Source organism: Ascaphus truei, chromosome 8 (assembly GCF_040206685.1).
Source record: "Ascaphus truei isolate aAscTru1 chromosome 8, aAscTru1.hap1, whole genome shotgun sequence".
NCBI classification, from domain to species: Eukaryota; Metazoa; Chordata; class Amphibia; order Anura; family Ascaphidae; genus Ascaphus; species Ascaphus truei.
The window spans coordinates 61,977,124-61,995,423 of record NC_134490.1 but is presented as its reverse complement, the minus strand read 5'-3'; the positions used below and the strand labels follow the sequence as shown (position 1 = coordinate 61,995,423).

Below are 18,300 nucleotides of genomic sequence, written 5' to 3'. Positions count from 1 at the left end.
AGCAGATATTGGTATTTCCAAAATAAATGTAATACATTTTAGCTTCTTCATGTGTATTGCAAATTAATTTGTACTTTTGTTGATATAGCACCTTGCTGCTAATATAATATGGATACAGCATATATTCAATGAAAACACATATGCATTGTAAATTTATGTTTAGGCAATATACGTATGTTGGAAGAATTAATGGATTTTTGACCTTCATATTCATGAAAAAAACCCAGATATATTATTCTGAAAATATGCAGAGAAAGCAGTAAATATAGATATTTTTGCACCAGATGGTGTGCTAGACTTTCAATGATCAACCGTAAAGATATTTCTCTGTTCATGGGAGGCAAAATACCACTTTTTCATGAATTATATTGTTATAATTGTAAAATGTTATAAATAGTATTTAGGACTTGCAAAGAAGAGTAATTGGGCTTAAGTATAACAAAACACAACTAACTTCGACAGTAGACTATTGAATATTGTGTGTATGGTAAATCCAGTATATTACGCCATGCAATGTGAGCCAAATATTCGGAAAGTTTTGTATAAATATGAACACGGTACAAAAGAAATGTGAATATGTATTCATGTATGCAGGTAATATTTATGCATCTTTGGATATCGGTGCTGCAAGTGTATGGAGTCTATGTAACACAGCACAGAATAGTTTATTTTAACGCACAAGCTCTAAACTGCATCATATGTAACAATCATGCCTAAAGCAAGTTTTTTGTATCCGGCACAGATTGTGAACAAAGGAAGCTAACACCACTTCAGATCTGGTGGGTTATTTGAGCCAGATGATAAGAAGTACAAGTGAACACAATTGAATACAGATATCACTATGACCCAGATTCACTATAGGGTGCTGTGCTTTGGCATGCCGTTAGTCCCCAGAATACAATTAGACACTTATAGTTCTTAATTGAAGTAAAACATCCTGATAAATTAACACTATAAGGTACAATAATAAAATTATTTTCTTTCAGTTCATTTTCCTCTAGAATAGCCTTGATGCATGGATCCGTTAACTATAAACTTAGCTTGGTTACATAGGAAGATAATAATTATTAGGTTGAAAAAAAAAATGGACAAGATGCCTATACTAGATTTATCGTTGTATTTATCCAGAGGAAGGCAAACTTCAGCTTTCCAATAAACGGGCATAAATCCAACCCACGCCACCTCTTCTCTGTCTTTTAGATCCTTCTTTGACCTCCTGCCATACCATGCTCCACTCCTTCCATTACATCGCAAGGCATGCTATCTGCAAAGAAATCCCCTCTGTCTCCTGCACACGGCCCCTTCCTAATCCTCCTCCATCTGCCTCTGTCTCCTCTCCAGTTATAGAGGAAGAAGTATATCTCCTGCTGCTCTCCTCAACTTTCACCACATGCAGGCTCGATCGACCCCATTCCTTCTGCTGAAACCTCTAGCTTCTACCATGGTCCCCATCCTCACTAACATCTTTAACTCATCTCTGTGTTTTGGTACTTTCCATCTCTATTTAAACTAGCTATTGTTACATCTAATCGTAATAATAACACCCTAGAACCTACTGTCACGGGAGACCAGGACTAGCACACCAGGGATCAACTCGCCAGACAGAACTACAGAGTTAATAAAAATGAATTTATTGGAAAATAGTATCCACAACTGTTCCATACATAAGACATACACTCCCAACTGGGGAACACCCTGCAGGCCTAGGTGCAGGGACCACCGTGAGGAGATTTTCTGCGTTCTTCCCCCACACAGTGTCTCACAGGAACTGTGCATCAGGCTTGGAACCAGCACTGGAACTAACACTCATTCCTCAAACTCTGGCTGAAATTCTAACTAACAGGGCCCTCCCCACCTATTGTACCCCATGGCACAACCTAAATAAGATTTAGGGAGGGCTAAGACCAGATGCCTTCAATATGATTTAGTGTCCTGATTGGTGGTTGAAAATGCAAAATTAAAAGCGTTACATAAAAAGAGTAACATGGAAAAAAAGGTCACTGATAACTTGCAACATTTCCAACTGAACACAGAATTAACCCCTGGTCTCTGAAGTGCTAGAACCAGGCTACACAACACAGTTGTGTATATATAATACAGATGTATTATTAACAGGTAGGGGTAATGGCGGACTTGACCTTTATTAAAAACAGCCAAATCTACCCCTACCATCACACCTACCACCCCTTCTAATTATCACCCTGTCTACCTCTTGCCTTTTGCTTCTAAACTTCTGGAACGTATTGCCTCTTTACTTACATCACTTTCTTGGGTCCCATAACCTACTTGACCCTCTGAAATCAGGCTTCCGCACAGCATACTCTAAAGAAACCGCACTCCCCAAAGTAGCTAATGACCCCCATATTGCAAAATCTCAAGGCAGCAACTCCATTCTGATTTCGTGATCTCTCCTCAGTTTTCGATAGTGTTCTCCTACAGATTCTTCACTCGGCATCCGGGGCACTCCCCTCCCCTAGTTTTCCTCCTACCCCTGTTACCATTACAGTACTTCATTTCTTCTTATGACAACTCTTGCTCAACCTCTATGGAACTCTGTAGGTGTACCTCAAGGCTCAGTTTTAGGCCCTTTAATCTTCCATCTCTTTGGGTGACCTCATTGACTCCTTTGGATTTTTTTTTTGTAATCTCTATGCAGATGATACACAACTATATTATCTGCACCTGCAGTCCAGTGAAAAATTAGAGTGCCTTTCAGCTATCTCTCTCTGGATGGCCCTTCTTCGCCTCAAGCTTAACATGGCTTAGCCAGAACTTCTCATATTCCCTCCCAAACCAGGTCCCATTGTTCCCTTCTCTATAACAGTCAATAACACTGCTATCCATCCGATCTCACAGGCACGCTGCCTAGGGGTTACATTTGACTCCTCCCATTCCTCCGCACATATAGTGTTACAAAATCCTGCTGCTTTTTCTTTCGCAAGCTTGCTAAGATACGCCCCTTCTTATGTTCCACGACCACTATGTCTGGAGCACTTATTCCCATGATCTGTTATTTGTATTATTTGTTATTTATGATTGTCACGTGTATTACTAATGTGAACGCTACGTACACTAATAGCGCTATATAAATAAAGACATACTGTACATGCATACACTAAAACAAAGTGTATGCCCTTGTTCTCTATTGATTACTGTAACATTCTTTTATCTGGCCTTCTCTTCACCTCTTTAAAGGAGCAGCTTATTTAACATTTTACGCCTCTGCTACAAACACCAGGTGCACTTAACCTCCTCTGTCTACCCTTCTAATAAAGCACTTTTTACTCCTAATGTTTCGGTAAGCCTCCCAACATAACACTGAGATTGTAAATTCTTTGGGGCAAGGTCTCCTTTAGCATTATGTTGTCATTTACGTGTTGCACTTATTCCTATTGTTTGTAATGCACATTATTCACTTCCTATTGTAGTATTGTAAAGTTCTGCGTACATGGTTGGGGCTATATAAAGAAAATTATCCATCCATTTGCTAGGTTATTTCAAAAGGGGAAAGAAATTCCCTCCTGACTCTATTAAAGGCGATCAGATGTATCCCCGGATCAGTACTCTTTCTATGTTTTAATTTATTCGCAATGTCCTTGAATACCTTTTCATTTCTAAAAATGTTTCCCATAAAGATATAGTTTGTATTACTACCACAGTCTCCATGGGTAGTAAATTCCACAATTTCACTGCTCTTACTGTAAAGGACACTTAACTTTACTGCTGGTGGAACCTCCTTCATTTTACCTTAATTATGACCTAAAACGGAGTTCCTGTGATTTCATTTTTGTACGTTTTGTTATTCCCCTGATTTAATATTTGTACATGACACGTTCTTGTGTTTGTTACGCTGCACTGTTTAGGTGACACTATCATTCTTTAGGTATGAGGCAGGCATAAGCCAATAGGGATCAATTTTAAAATGGATATGAAGCAAAAAGTGACACACACTGTGTGCTCATTTGCATGTCCTTTCCCAGAATCCCTGACTGCAGTGGAAGCATTGTATGCTAAGAGTTAATAGGGAAAGCAGCGTTGCAGATCTGTCTGAGACGTGAATGGGTTCATATGTGGTATATTTATTTTGGGTATGAGAACACCTTTCTACACCCTTTTTAATTTTCTCTTGCCCTTTCTCACTTGTTCTGAAAGGAGGTAGAGCAAGGAAGTATTTAGTTGCATGAATACAAAGATTAATGCAGTGTGTTGACGTAAGATGGTTTCACATTAATAACAAGTCATGTTTCTACCCAGACTGTTGCCCATAGGGTGTTTCGTAAACAAGTGACAAAGAGCCCTACAGAAATAATGTATTTTTTATTACTCCTTTTTGTGTTTGGCGTTTTCCATTTCCTTGCTGTGTGAAAGTCAATTCAAGTATCTTTTTTTACTAGCTGCAAGAGAACTACTGTACATCTTTGTTTTGGTGCAGCTAAGCTATTCATCTTTTTGGCAGACCAGATGTCTGTATGTTTACATGAGCATACTGACCTATAAAACAATCGTTTTTTTTCCCTATTCTGTTAGCTATTCTATTCTATGTAGCGAAGTATGTTCACATGAGAATTAAAACTGTAAACCAACCATACTGTTACAGATTATTGCAACCAAAAGAAAGGAAGAAACAATGCTCATCATTCATGCAGATGGTTTTAGCCTCATTTGATGTGAGCAAAACCCATAGTGACAATGTCGTGTTCGATGCAGCAGTGCGCAAATTGGAGGAAGCGCCCCCCATGGGGGGCGGGAGATTTTTCTGAGGGGGGCGTGGGAGGTTGCAGAAGTCCCGCACTCCTCCCCAAGGCATTTAAAGTAATGCCAGGGGATTGCGTGAGGCCTCTGCAACATAAAACTTACCGGGATTCAGACGCGTCTCCATGGCAACGTGGTGACGTCACCGGCGTCAAATGATGCCGCGGGTACCCCGGAGCATCATTTGACGTGGATGTCAGGTAGGAGAGGGGGCGCGAGTCCGAAGGACGCCAGGCTGGTGGGCGCAGCATCAAAAGTTTGCGCACCCCCTGTTCTATGGGATATCCTCAAGAAGGGGTACTACAGGTAGAAAACGTTATTTAGCAAGGTCAAAAGGAGAACTGACCCTGCTATAAAAAAACAGGTTCACCCCTTTCAAAGGGTTGTTACCAGTAAACTACTCTTTCAGACCACAATAGTTTTATATAGGAAACAAGATGTTTTTACTATTGGATTTACAAATTATAAAATACAGGAGGGCCCTGGGTATATGGCGGGTTCTGTTCCAGGGGCCCGCTGTATAGTGAAAATTGGTGGAAAGCGAATCAGGCGATTTTCAGTTGTTTTTGCATGCGCAAATCGGCTTGTTTGCCGTTCTGCGCATGCGCGACGTATTGTCTGCGCGTGCAAACTACAGTATGCGCGCGCAAACTACGGTCTGCGCATGCGCGCCGGGCGCAACCGCCCGTCTGCACATGCGCGATTTAGGAACCAAGATGGCGGCCCCCTTCTCGGCGCCGCCGTATCGGCGGATCGCCGAGAAGCGGGGCCCTGCTGTAGACCACTTTGTCTACTATTTGAAAGCGTTTGGCTCCCAAGAAGTGGCTTCATTGTGCCGGTAAGGAAAATTGCCAGTCTGAAATATTATATGGTAATATGTGTCGATTCTATAATGAGACTGTAAGCAAACCCACCCAAAAATAGACTTTATACAAAAACACCTACTCTCATTAGAATGTTTAAGAACCCTTTTAAAGTGTAATCTGGTAGCGAAGTGAGACAACTTTCAGAGACATTCTTAGGCTGAGTCTAAGCGCTGACCCGTGCTGAGGCGCGCTGACGCTTGTCAGTGAGCCCCTGCAGCCGCAATGAGAGCGGCTTTAGCAGGGGCTCGCACACGCGTGCGGAGGCGTAGGTCTTATCAAAGTTTTAGTTTGAGCGCACACGGGAGCGCAGGGCCGGTCACGTGAGCGGTTCGCCCTCAGCTCCGTGACGTCACTGGCCCACCCCCGGACGGCGCGCGAACTAATGCCAGGGAAAGCACCCGCTTTGCCTCAGCGCGCCTCCGCACGGCTGCAGTCACCATGGACTCAGCCTTACAAATCTTGACTCCCTGATACATCACCTAAATGTGATATCTACATTTGCACAAAAATATGTTTTGATGACCAGAGGTCAATCTTATGATTATTGTGAAGTGTGTCACTGTCCGTGAAATGAGTCTTCGCTGTAAAAATGGGTTTCAAGTAAAATATGTAAATGTAATATATTTTAGCTCCAAATAAGCCCCAAAAATGTGTAATGGTTACTGTGTCCCAACAGTTTCATGTTGACTTGCTTTGCTGGACACCTGGATATTGTTCAGTATCTGAGAAAACAAGGCGCATCTTGGGAATGCAGAGATAAAGGAGGATGCACAGCCATGCACTGGGCAGTAGACGGAGGTCATTTGAAGGTTATTCAGTGGTTGATTGATGATGGCTGCAAGGTACCAAAATAATTTCTCTTAACTTTTATTCAAAACACTATAGGTAAGTAATTGATTTAGCTTTCAGTTGTCACTATACATAAGCTTCATTGAAGATGACATGCCATAGTTTGACATTGCATTGTGTTGTCAAAGTTTGATTCATTCTTCAGTACATTTAATTTTTGTTTCTTAGCTTCTGTTGGATCACCATATTTTGTTTAACAGTAGATATAATAATAATAAGGGATGCTTGCAGTTCAGATTAAATATGTAAAAAAATGTTTATTTCTGCTGAAATTATATTACTGTGCTACCTTCTCTAAATTATGCATTTGAAAGTACCCACAGTTACTGAGTATTTCAAATGAATATATTTAATGTAATGTACAGTACTCTATTTGCCAAGTAAAGAACTCGGCCATGTAACGTTTTCAACAGTTATGTTATTATGTAAAATATGTGTTAAACGCTTTAAGTTAAGATCCTACATTTTATTTATGTATAAAATATTTTACCAGGACGTAATACATTGAGAGTTACCTCTCATTTTCAAGTATGTCCTGGGCATAGAGTTAAGATACCACTTCAGACAGGCTTTGCTAGCCCTCCCCCGCCCTTGCTCTCACCTAAACAACCACAATCAGGGAATACTGCATATCAGTTCCCTTGGAACAGTTTATCTAATCCACCTCAATTGTTTTCCACTCATCTATAACCCGGAGTGTCTTATATACTCATCCTAGGGTTTATATATATGTGTGTCCTTGTTGGATTTTAATACCCATCATTTTAATTAGTTCAGCATTAAAGAGTATTTTTAAGATTTTCATATTACATTGTTTGAAGGTATTGAGTGTTATTAGTGGGTTCTTTTCTCTTTGCTGTTTACCCATAGAGTTAAGATGACAGACAATACATGGTTATAAATACAGTTACATAAGTGAACAGGGTATACATTATATACAAGATATAGCATGCACAGTTAAGAGATAATATATATTATAGGCGTATGTACAGTAACAGTTACAGACCAGATTAAAATGTGAGCCAGCTTTAGTTTTGAAAGAACTTAGACTGGTGGTGGCTGTGAGTCTCCGGTAGGTTGTTCCAGTTTTGGGGTGCGCAATAAGAGGAGTGGACGGATACTTTGCTGAACCTTGGAACCATGAACAGTCTTTTGGAGTCAGATCTCAGATAAGTGCTGCATGTGGCAGGGGTGAGGACCTTGTTCAGATAGATGGGTAGCTTGCCCAGAAAGTATTTGAAGACAGGAAAGATGAACTTTGCGCCTAGACTCAAGTGATGACCAATCTAGTTCTTTAAGCATTTCGCAGTGATGTGTGTTGTAGTTGCATTGGAGGACAAAAGGGAATATTGAATTGTAGAGGGTATCAAGTTTGCTAAGGTGGGTTTGGGGTGCCGAGCTGTAAACTATGTCCCCATAGTCGATAATAGATATTAGCATCTGCTGTGCGATACGCTTTCTGACCAGCAGACTTAGGCCAGGGCCATGGTCAAAAAAAACGTGCTGACCCGCGCTGAGGGGAAACATCCCTATTGAGCACGGCTTTAAATGGCGCTTCCACAGGCGTGCGGAGTCGTGTGGAATTGCAGCCGACAGCACAATTTAATTTTTCCCGCTGAGGGAAGCGCAGGGCTGGTCACGTGACCGCCAAAAGCCAATGGCACTCCGTGACACGGCACGCTAGCTCCACCTCCCACCCCGCCTCCCGCTGTGAATGCCACCATGTCCGAGGCCTTAGGGAGGATTTGTTCCTGTAAAGTACACCTAGTTTGGCATAGGTTTTGGATGTCAGGGTTTCAATGTGCATCCCGAATGTTAAATGGGAGTCAAACCATCTGCCCAAGTATTTAAAACTAGTAACAGGAGTTAGGGTGGTGTTAGCGTTGGTTCTGATCTGGAGCTTAGTCATTAGATGCTTTAAAAATTTAACCTTGGTCCCAAATACCATTGTTACAGTCTTGTCAGTGTTTAAAAACAGTTTGTTTTGGGAAATCCAATTTTCAAGTCTCGAAAAGGCAGATTGAAGTTTGTGTTCAAGGTCGAAGAGACTAGGGCTGTGTGCATATAAGATTGTGTCATCTGCATACATGTGTATTGAAGCTTCCTTACAAGCTGTAGGAAGATAATTGATGAACACTGAGAAGAGTAGGGGCCCCAGAACAGAGTCTTGCAGGACGCCACAGTTGATATCCAGGGGGTTTGCGTTAGAGCCTGAGATGGACACATGTTGGGATCTACCTGATAGGTAGGAATGAAACCAGTTTAAAGCATGCTTCCCTATTCCAGAGCACTGGAGTTTGTTAAGCAGGATAACATGATCAACAGTATCAAAGGCTTTTGCAAAATCTAGGAATTTTGCACTAGTGAGTTGTCCCAGTTCCATTCTGCAAACTTTTAGGAGAGTAGTTACTGTGGATTATTTGGGGCGAAAGCCAGATTGGAATTGACTAGGGGAATTTGTCTTGGTATAGTAATCGCTTAATTGGGAGTGAACACATTTTTGCATGACTTTGGATAGTATTGAGAGAAGTGAGATTGGCCTGTAGTTTGAGACAGTGTTTTTGTCCCCACTTTTGAAGATTGGGACAACTCTGGCAGTTTTCCAGGTCTTAGGGATATGGCCTGCAGACAGAATAGAGTTGATTATGGAAGCAATTGGTTTGGCAATGGCTGGGGCACCAAGTCTTAGGAACTTGGATTGTAGTAAGTCAGGTCCACATTGGCTGCTTAGTTTTAGTTTGAGGAGCGCTTGTGTAATCTCCTCTCCGGATACTGGGACAAATTGAAAATTGTGAGCAGTGTTGGGAGAGGGTGTGGCTATAGGGGTACTTTCAGAGTGAGGTTTAGGTTTGTGGTTTTGGTTGCGTTTTGCTAATACTGTACGTTGGTAGCACATCCCACAAAGTAATCATTGAAAGCATTTGCAATGTCAGGGGGATTTGTCAGAGTAATATCCCCCTTAGTGTTATTACTTGGTTGTTGATGGCTAGAAGGCTGGAATATATTGTTGATAACCTTCCAGAAGTTAGCTGGGTTTGATGTATTCTGGTGGAGATTGTCAGAGTAATATTGTGCTTTTGCGTGCTTTGTTTGCCTGGTGCACATGTTCCGCAGGCATCTGTAGTGATTAAGATCCTTGGTAGTGCCAGTTATTGTGTGGCTTTTCCACAAGGCATCCCTGAATGGTAGAGTGTTATAAGATCATGTGTAACCCACGGCAGGTGGGCCTCCCATATTCTGCATAGTGGAGCATGGGTATCACAGAGTTTTAAGAACCCGGATTGGAAATAGTTGAGCACAGAATCGGGGTCGGTAATTAAGTTGATTCGTTACCAAGGGCATTTGTAAGGTCAGCCCAAACTGTTGTGGGTTAACGTTTCTAAATGTTCTAGTGAGGAGAATTTTAGGGCTTGATTGGGGTGGTTTAATTTTTCTTAAACAGTACACTATTGTATGGTCACTGAAAATCTCAGAAATTATACCAGTGGATTGGTTTCTGCTGGAATTTGAGGAGAGAATCCAGTGTAGCAAGGAATGGTTATGCGATTTCAGGTTTGTCCGTGTGGGTTGGGAAATGAGATGCGTTGGGTTAAGCGACTTGATTTGTATCTGGATTTTGTGGTTTTTAGGGTCGAGCCAATTGTAGTTGAAATCCCCAAGAACTAGCAGCTCACTCTTCTCATTCAGAGAGGTAATAGAGCCAAGAAACTGGGTGATATCAGTCAGCTAGAGGGGCTTTAGGGGAGCGGTAGATGCCAGCAACCATGATAGGCTTAGAAAAGGGGAAGCAGATTTTGCCAACTGCTGTTGTTTTTTGTAACCGTTTTGCTCCAGATATACAGCTGACAGACTTTAATAAATGCATTTCAGACATTTGATTATTTACAACAATTTTTTTTATATATGTTTTTTAAATTCAATGCTGTGCAAATAGGGAGAGAACCATAGCTCTGCATTTGCAAACATTTTTAATTTGTTTGACATAGATTTATAAGGTCCTATTGACATCAAGCTTAAATGTAAATATGTCCCTTTCCTTCTTAGATTGACATTAAAGATACATGTTTGGCATGGACACCACTGATGAGAGTCTCCGCAATAACCGGAAACACAAATGTTGCATTATGCCTAATTGAAGCTGGAGCTGATGTAAATACAAAAGACGCAGACGGAAAGACACCTTTGATGGTATGTGTCATCCTGATATACATTCAAAAAAAGAGTCTCGCTGTGTTTATGGGAGGGGGAGAGAGACCTATTTTGTAAAGACCCAAGTGACTTACAATATATACTTCCCCAACACAGCTTTAAATAACACGTAGAAAGAGACCTCTGAAGAAAAAGAAACACATCGGGGATAGAGGGAAAGTATTAGTCAGGGACACATGCATGCTAATTTATGTAAACTATCTGTTCACTGGTATCTCTCCACATGTTGTTTAAAGGTGTGTGCGTTGGACTTTACAACAGACCCTGTCTGTTTGTTTCCATCTGCTCCACACATATACACATATTCCAGGGTGTTGATGGGAGTAACGCCACTGCATGAAACATTGCTGACCTTGCGATGCTGTACCACTGAATAAACCTTAAAGGAAAGAGCAAGAGAGGGCTAATTTTGTATTTTTTTTATTTTTTTTTGCATTAATTGTTATTTCTTTACTTTTCACCTTTTAGGTAAGACCGGCTTAATGCGAGTCACATATGAAGCTAACATATGAGGCAGTGCTAACTTTAACATGGCTTTAAGGCTATGTTAATGAGATATACAACAGCTGTAGTTTTTGCATATAGTTCTCTTTGTGGCGGGGCCGTCGGTACCTGCGCACCGAGCCCCGCGGTTAGAGGCCCCACGCTATGCCCCACAACAAGTAATCTGATTTCCGGGTGAGAGCGTGGGGCCTCTGTACTTCTCTTACCTTCTCCGATGGAATCTCCTCCTGCAGGGTCCCGTCAGCATTGCACAGTGATGTCATATGGTGGTGGATTGCCATGACAACAGGATGTTGCGTGACGGTGTGATGCCATGCGGCGTCACGTTGCTATGACAATGGGAACGCCCTGTGGTGCCTCCTTGACATGACAACGTGATGTCACGTTGTCATGGCAAGGCGACGCCATTTGACATCGCGGCGCCATGATGACGGCACCTTGCAGGAGGAGATTCCACACGGGACCATGAAAGAGACCCTGCACATGTCCCTGCACCGAGCCCCGCAAATATCTCAGCCGGCCCTGCTTTGTGGATATGCGTTAAACTCGGGGAAAGTAACGCCGTTAATTATTTTGATAATGGTACTTTATTAGGCCTCAGTTAACTGTCCTTTGCTGACAGTTTCCCCATAAACCCGGAGTAATTCGTGTTCAAATCTTAAGTTTTTGCATTTTCTCTACCTGCAGTTCTGCAGTATGTTCATGCTTACAAATATTTTCATTGAAGAGTGTTAATATAAACTCCATTATATTGGGTTAATCTTTGTTTTCTTTGACCTGTAATTTACTTTTACCTTTTCCTTGTGCTAAGTAATGCATCAAAGATATACACGCACAGTGCAGCACTTTTGAAATTTACTTAATCTATCTGATGTCCGAACAAATTAAAAAAAGGGGTTTTGTAGCTGGATGCAGAACTTATCACATCAGCATGACTCCAGTCCTCAAAGCTACCAGGATATACCTGCTTCAGCACAGCTGCCTGAGTCTTCAACTAAGCCACTGATTGAGCTACCTGTGCTTATGCAGGGATATTCTGAAAACCTGGCCTGTTGGTATTCCCATTGGATACAATTAAATTGCAGGTAAGTGTAACTGACTCACATTGCAATAAAAACAATAACTAATACACGGCCCAAAATGCAGATTGCATGTCCAGCAGGGATCTATAGTATCTGATCCTTTGCCACCAACACTCTGCAGTGAACACCTTTTACTTCTTAAAACACAATGTACCATGAACACATTGGTAACGTATCAAAAATTGTGGCTGCATAGTTCCTACCAGTTCAATAACTCAGGAGACGAGAGCTATTGCTGGCTATGATCAAGAGGAGTCATGTTATGGGGCAGTGAGGAGCTGGGTTACTCATTGGGCAACTATGAGCCATGCCAATAACAGTTTTAAATGTCCCAACTGTAAGTATGCATGTTTATAGAAGACTTGACGACCACAAGAGTTTTAATCAGACTGGCACAGCTGGGTGTGTTTACCTATATGTCACTTGTCACAATTGCAAAGAGGCATTAGAAAATGCTTGGGAAGCACTACAGCAGATGTGGCCAACTCCAGTCCTCAGGTCCACGAGCAGGTCAGGTTTTCAGGATATCCCTGCTTCAGCGCAAGTGGCTCAGTAAAAGATTGAGCCACTAATTGAGCCACCTGTGCTGAAGCAGGGATATCCTGAAACCTAACCTGCTGGTGGCCCTTGCAGTTGCCCCCCCCCTGCACTACAGTATGTTACAGTACAGAAGCCTACACAGTGAATGCATGGATAGGAAGCCATGTCATACAGTATATGCTTGAGTGAAAATCTCACCCTTTCCTTCAGTCGCTATACATTTTTCAGGTCCTGTGCACTCCTACTTTCTATTAGCAATTAAAGAAATAAAACAAGACTTTGGAAGCAGAGGTTCAACTTTGTTTCCTTACACCAATGATTCTCTTTCAATGAATTGCAGGTCGCAACACTGAATAACCATGAAAGCTTGGTCCGCTTACTAATAGAAAAAGGAGCAAACTGCGACATCAAAACTGAGGTATTAAAATATGCTACATGAAATGGTATTCTGCACAGCAATCTTGGGAATGAAGCTTAAGATAAGGTTGTTCTTTTCTCTCGTTTTATTCAGTACGGAATAACTATACCAGACATGGCTAAAGCTTTCAACAGACAGGTAAAGGGTTTTTTTTTTATGATTTGATTTCAGGAGTTTTATAATTTATCCACCGTGTTGAAAGGCGCTTTCCTTACCGGCTTCTTTATGTCCTTGCTAGAACGTGCTGCTTATATTCGAAGAAATGAAGAGAGAGAGTCTGTAAGAACGCCGCATATATCCATCTTCAATTTGAATACCTTGCAAGCTGAGCCACTGTGCCTTGAAATAAGAATACTTTAAACCTTGATGGTGCTTACTTTGTAGACTCAGTTTATGTGGTTGTGTGTGCCGCGTTTTATTAATACACTGTCATATCTTATTGCGCTAAAACAATATTTCATGTATTTTGTACAGAAGATATACCGCTTTCTTTCCCGTGTCGTGTTAATGTTTAATCAATGTAATGTGTATATTTTCACTTAAGTGGACGTTGATGCATCGGTCTTGAACGTTGCCCCATTTCACATGATATTTAACGGCAGCCACAGTCTCATATAAATTTATCAACTATATCAATGTATGAAAACTAACCACTATACCTCTATAATCTGAAAGGCTAATCTACACACAGATTAATATTTGATAAATAATACTTTGGGAGTGTTTTCCCCCCCTAGAGCTGCATATAGTGGTTTTTTCTGGCACACGGTCCTACCTCACAGACCTTGCAATTTTAATTTTGGATCCTGCTTTGTACAAGGGTTCAAGCAGGTGACACAGGGATGGAATCGGACATTTGGTTGTGCCCGCTGTCGTTTCGCCACCAAGGGAACCACTCCGCCGCTGGACACTCAGGCACGGCCTCTTCGCCAATAAGGTAAGTTAACTTAAGGGTTTTTAACGGTTAGGGTAGGGAGTTAAGGATAGGGGTTTTAGGGTACGGGTTAAGTTTTTAGGTGAGTGGTTTTAGGATAAAGGGTAAGGTTATTGGGCTTGCCTTGGCGGCAACGAGATGTCCCAGTGGTTAGGCGAGTGGCGACTTGGTCATAAAATGTGTAAATAAACCAGAGAAATAGAAACATTCATTTTTACACAAGCTAGCAAAATAAATACACAATGTTATTACATTCCTTCAGATATATTTTTCCTCATATTACCTTTTGTAAATTTATTTTTAAACTTGGGCATATTCATATATTTTCCCTTGTTACTTTAGGCTTTGTTAGCTCTGCAGAACTAAAATATTAGACCAAGGGTGACCAACTCCAGTCCTCAACAGCAGGGCTGACCATTGCCTTTGCGGGGGGCCCAGTGCGAGCCTCATCATAATGCCGCTACGCTACAGGAGGTCATGGTGGCATGTGACATTGTGTCGCATTGGCAACGTGGTATCGTGACGTGGCAGCTTCATTTGACGTCGGGTCGCCATGACAACATGACGCTGCAGAAGGAGGGCCTCTCCGGAGGAGGTAAGAACACACACCTCTCTTACCTTGGGGTTGGTCCGGGGACCCCGTGCTCCCTGCTCTAGCTCCTTCCTCCAGTCGGGCGGAAGTTGAAACCCAGCGCCGACAGGAGGAGGAAGCATGGGGCCCTTGGAGCAGCGCCAAGTTAAGAGAGCTGTGCCCTAAGGCCAGCCCTGCAACAGGTCATGTTTTAAGAAAAAAACCCTGCTTCAGCACAGGTGGCTGTCAACGACTGAGCCACCTGAGCTACAGCAGAGAGATCCTTAAAACTTGACCGGTTGGTGACCCTTGAGGAGGGGTGTTGGCCACCCCTACTGTATATTAGACAAATGTATGTTGGAAAGATCAGCAATGCACAGCAGTTTCTAGCATTGATTTGGATATGAAGGTAACATTAATCAAGACATGTTTTCCTGCAATGTTTCCTGGGATTATATACAAGAATGAAGCCTTTGCTCCAGCATCTCTTTTCGAGGGTAATAACTTCTCCTTTGTGTAGTAAGATAGTAAAACTCTGATCTGAAGAAATGAAAGTTAAATGCACAAACTATCAATATTTATCAGTATAAATGAAAGAAAATAAGCATCTATGCTCCCCACATTTACTGATCAATGATTATCTGATATATTTTGTTGATGTATGTGGATCACCGCATGTGTGCATTCACTTTCATAAAAAAATTGATTAGCATTAAATAATGACCCAGTGCATGCCTGTGTAATTCTATACAATTGTATATGATGTCATGAAAAAAGAGATCAATATACGTTTCTTCTGGAAAATGATCCCAGGCAACTATGGTCTTTCTAAATAATGAAATGCAATGTTGGCTCCTGTTCAGGTATCCAAGAAGAAAATGCATATTGATACAATGTTTGAGTGATGATTTATAACAGGACTGGATATTGTGTTAAAAAAAGAATAAAGTCATAGAAATAAGACTGTAGTAAACAATGTAAAAAAAAAAAAAAGGTCAATATAATGAACAAAATGCCCACAAAGCATAGGGACATCAGTTGAAAAGTGTCAGCTGTTTCCCGGTTTATAATATTTAACATGCTTATTTTCATTGTTCATTGGAGTACTTGGTGTAAAGCAGTTCTGCAAACATGAGGAGAACACAAATATGGCTTTGTTATTCATGGTTTATTGACTGCAATATTCTTTCACAAGATAAAAATCTTAAGCTGCATCATCCCAGCGTGTTTATGTCACAGCGTGAACTGATCTCTAATGAAAAGAGCCATTTGCAAACTTGCAAACAATATAACCTTTTATGCAACTTATATAAAGAACAGTTTAGTTAATGGAAAGCGAAAGGATTATTCATTTATGGTTCATAAAAGCTGATACATATTAGCTTTAATATTTGTTTGTATTGTGCTAAATGACTTGGTTTCAGCCCGTTAACATGAGTTGTATCGTCTTTTTACTATACATAGCACCTCTTTACCTTTTTATTCAAATGGGAATCAGTGTATATTTGCAACTTGCCTTATTGTGCTTATCGTTTGCAACTTGCTACGGCCCCACTCTCTGCGCTGCATGTGCGCCTGTCAGATCGGTCACGCATGCAGCTCTGATCCCCAGTCTGCAGTTAGCTGCAAGGGGAAAGACGGGCGGAGGGGGGGGGGCGCGGCCCTGACTTCACCCAGCAGGTTTGCCCTCATTGGCTGAACTGCCCAGGGGGCGTGGCCACCGCACTCGTCACTAGTAGTAGGTCAATTTTCCTGTCTTAAGTAAAAACTGGCCACACAGCACGGCACCCACCCCTTGTAGTGGGCCCGGCCCCATTGAGGGGCGGCTCTTGTCCCTGCAGTGCCCCGGGGACCTGGCGTAACAGTCCTATCGCAGCACCAATGACAACATTTTCTACTTTAAAAAAAAATCTCACATAATGTACTGTATTGTTGACACCTTAAGGCTGCGTCCATAGACACAGCAGCCGTGCGGAGGCTGAGGGAAAGCGGGTGCTTTCCGTGGCCTTCGTATGCGCGCCGTCTGGGGGCATGTCTAGGGCGGGGGGAAGGGCGGGCGGCATATCTAGGGGCGGGCCAGTGATGTCACGGAACTGGTTCGCCCTCATTGGGCGAACCGCTCACGTGACAACCCGAGAAATCAATTTTGACTGATTTCACGCGCATCGCGTGCCCCCTCCCGCATGCACGCGCCCGCATGCTGTATAGACGCGATCACTGCCTTTAGGCAGTCTGATCGCTCAGCGTGCGGACGCGTTAGCGCGGTCTGCCCTTCTTTGGACGCAGCCTAAGTTTGACAATGACAGCTATCCATTTAAAAGCTACAATACATTGTATTTTTTCGTTATGTTCTTTGCGGTTAAAGACCTATTTTAACTGTTCACAGTTTGATGCCATTACAGAAGGGAAAAAAAATGGAAAAGCTGGAATTGTCGTTCTTTTCCAGGTATTGACATGTTAGCCTCCTAGATGAAGAGTTACTGTGTATTGATTTGCAGTATGCGGTATACCATTTCAACAGCACATAGGTTGAAGCGGTTGAAATAAGAAACATAAGCATTATAGGAAAATTGATTAAGCTACTAAAATCTATATTAGTATTCAAAACACTGTTGGAAAACAATGGTTTCAAGCAAGAAAAGTGAGTCAGTGACATTTTGTATTTATCTCCATTCACTTTCAAAGCAACATTATTTCCTGGTTGAGTGGATGTTCTTGAGTTTGGGTCTTCAAGTCAACAAACAAATCCCTTTTGAAATGTATCTGTAAGGTTCATCAACAGTGCATACAGTAGCATTCGTGTGTGTGTGTGTGTGTGTGTGTTTTATTATAATGAAATATATAAAAGCTTTCAACAAATCCATTTTTCTCCTGGAAATACACAACTAATAAAATGTTATGCTACAGTATTCATAGCCATCATTTCTAACATTGTGCAAGTAGGTGCTAACCAAATACTCTGCTACGGTTGTGTCCTTTATGGAGCCATTACAGCTGTGTTTGCCAGAAGAAGAAAAACGTGGATCTCTTTTCATTAAAATAGCAATGTTGCGGTAGCACCACTCTTTGTAAACATCTGTATTAATTTGTAGTGTGCATCCATGCACTATATCCGTGTGATTATACTATCCAGTTTAATAGGATGAGACTACCAAATGCATTATTGACTAAATACTTGTAGTAAACAATTCACTATAAATTGATGGAGACTGTGCTGATTTAATATCCAAGAAGTTTCTTAACACTACTTCAGAAACTACTAGTTAATGTGTATATTGATTTACACATTGGAAAGGACTCCATAAGGAGTTGATGATCACAAAACCTTTCCATACAATATCATAAAGGTAAAATGTTTCAAGTGTACTAAACATTATAAAAAAATATTTCCTTTTCTTGGAAACGTATCTTTGGTTAAACATGTCTAATACAATGCACTGCACTGCACTAAATATTCAACATAAATTAATAATTTACAAGTACCTGAGCAAGTGCACAACATAGCACCAAAGGCAACAGCTCAGTCCTCCCCAAATATTGGTCTTCTACATTTTAAAAATTGAAAAAAAAAAAAA

At 41.5% G+C, this 18,300-nt stretch overlaps 1 protein-coding gene across 4 annotated transcripts in view; it reads left to right on the top strand.

Moving 5' to 3' along the window:
- Nucleotides 1–13,587, top strand: part of FANK1 (fibronectin type III and ankyrin repeat domains 1) — a 69,882-nt gene extending 56,295 nt beyond the window's left edge. For 3 of the 4 annotated variants that reach the window (XM_075612261.1, XM_075612263.1, XM_075612262.1), the window contains 5 exons: nt 6,295–6,460; nt 10,512–10,655; nt 13,143–13,220; nt 13,314–13,358; nt 13,459–13,587. In XM_075612261.1, coding sequence (XP_075468376.1) covers nt 6,295–6,460; nt 10,512–10,655; nt 13,143–13,220; nt 13,314–13,358; nt 13,459–13,503 — 478 coding nt within the window. In that variant the 3' untranslated portion in view covers nt 13,504–13,587. Of the gene's footprint in view, nt 1–6,294; nt 6,461–10,511; nt 10,656–11,991; nt 13,118–13,142; nt 13,221–13,313; nt 13,359–13,458 lie in introns of those variants that run through there. The other variant, XM_075612265.1, reaches the window with a different exon arrangement.
- Nucleotides 13,588–18,300: the final 4,713 nt, after the last annotated feature.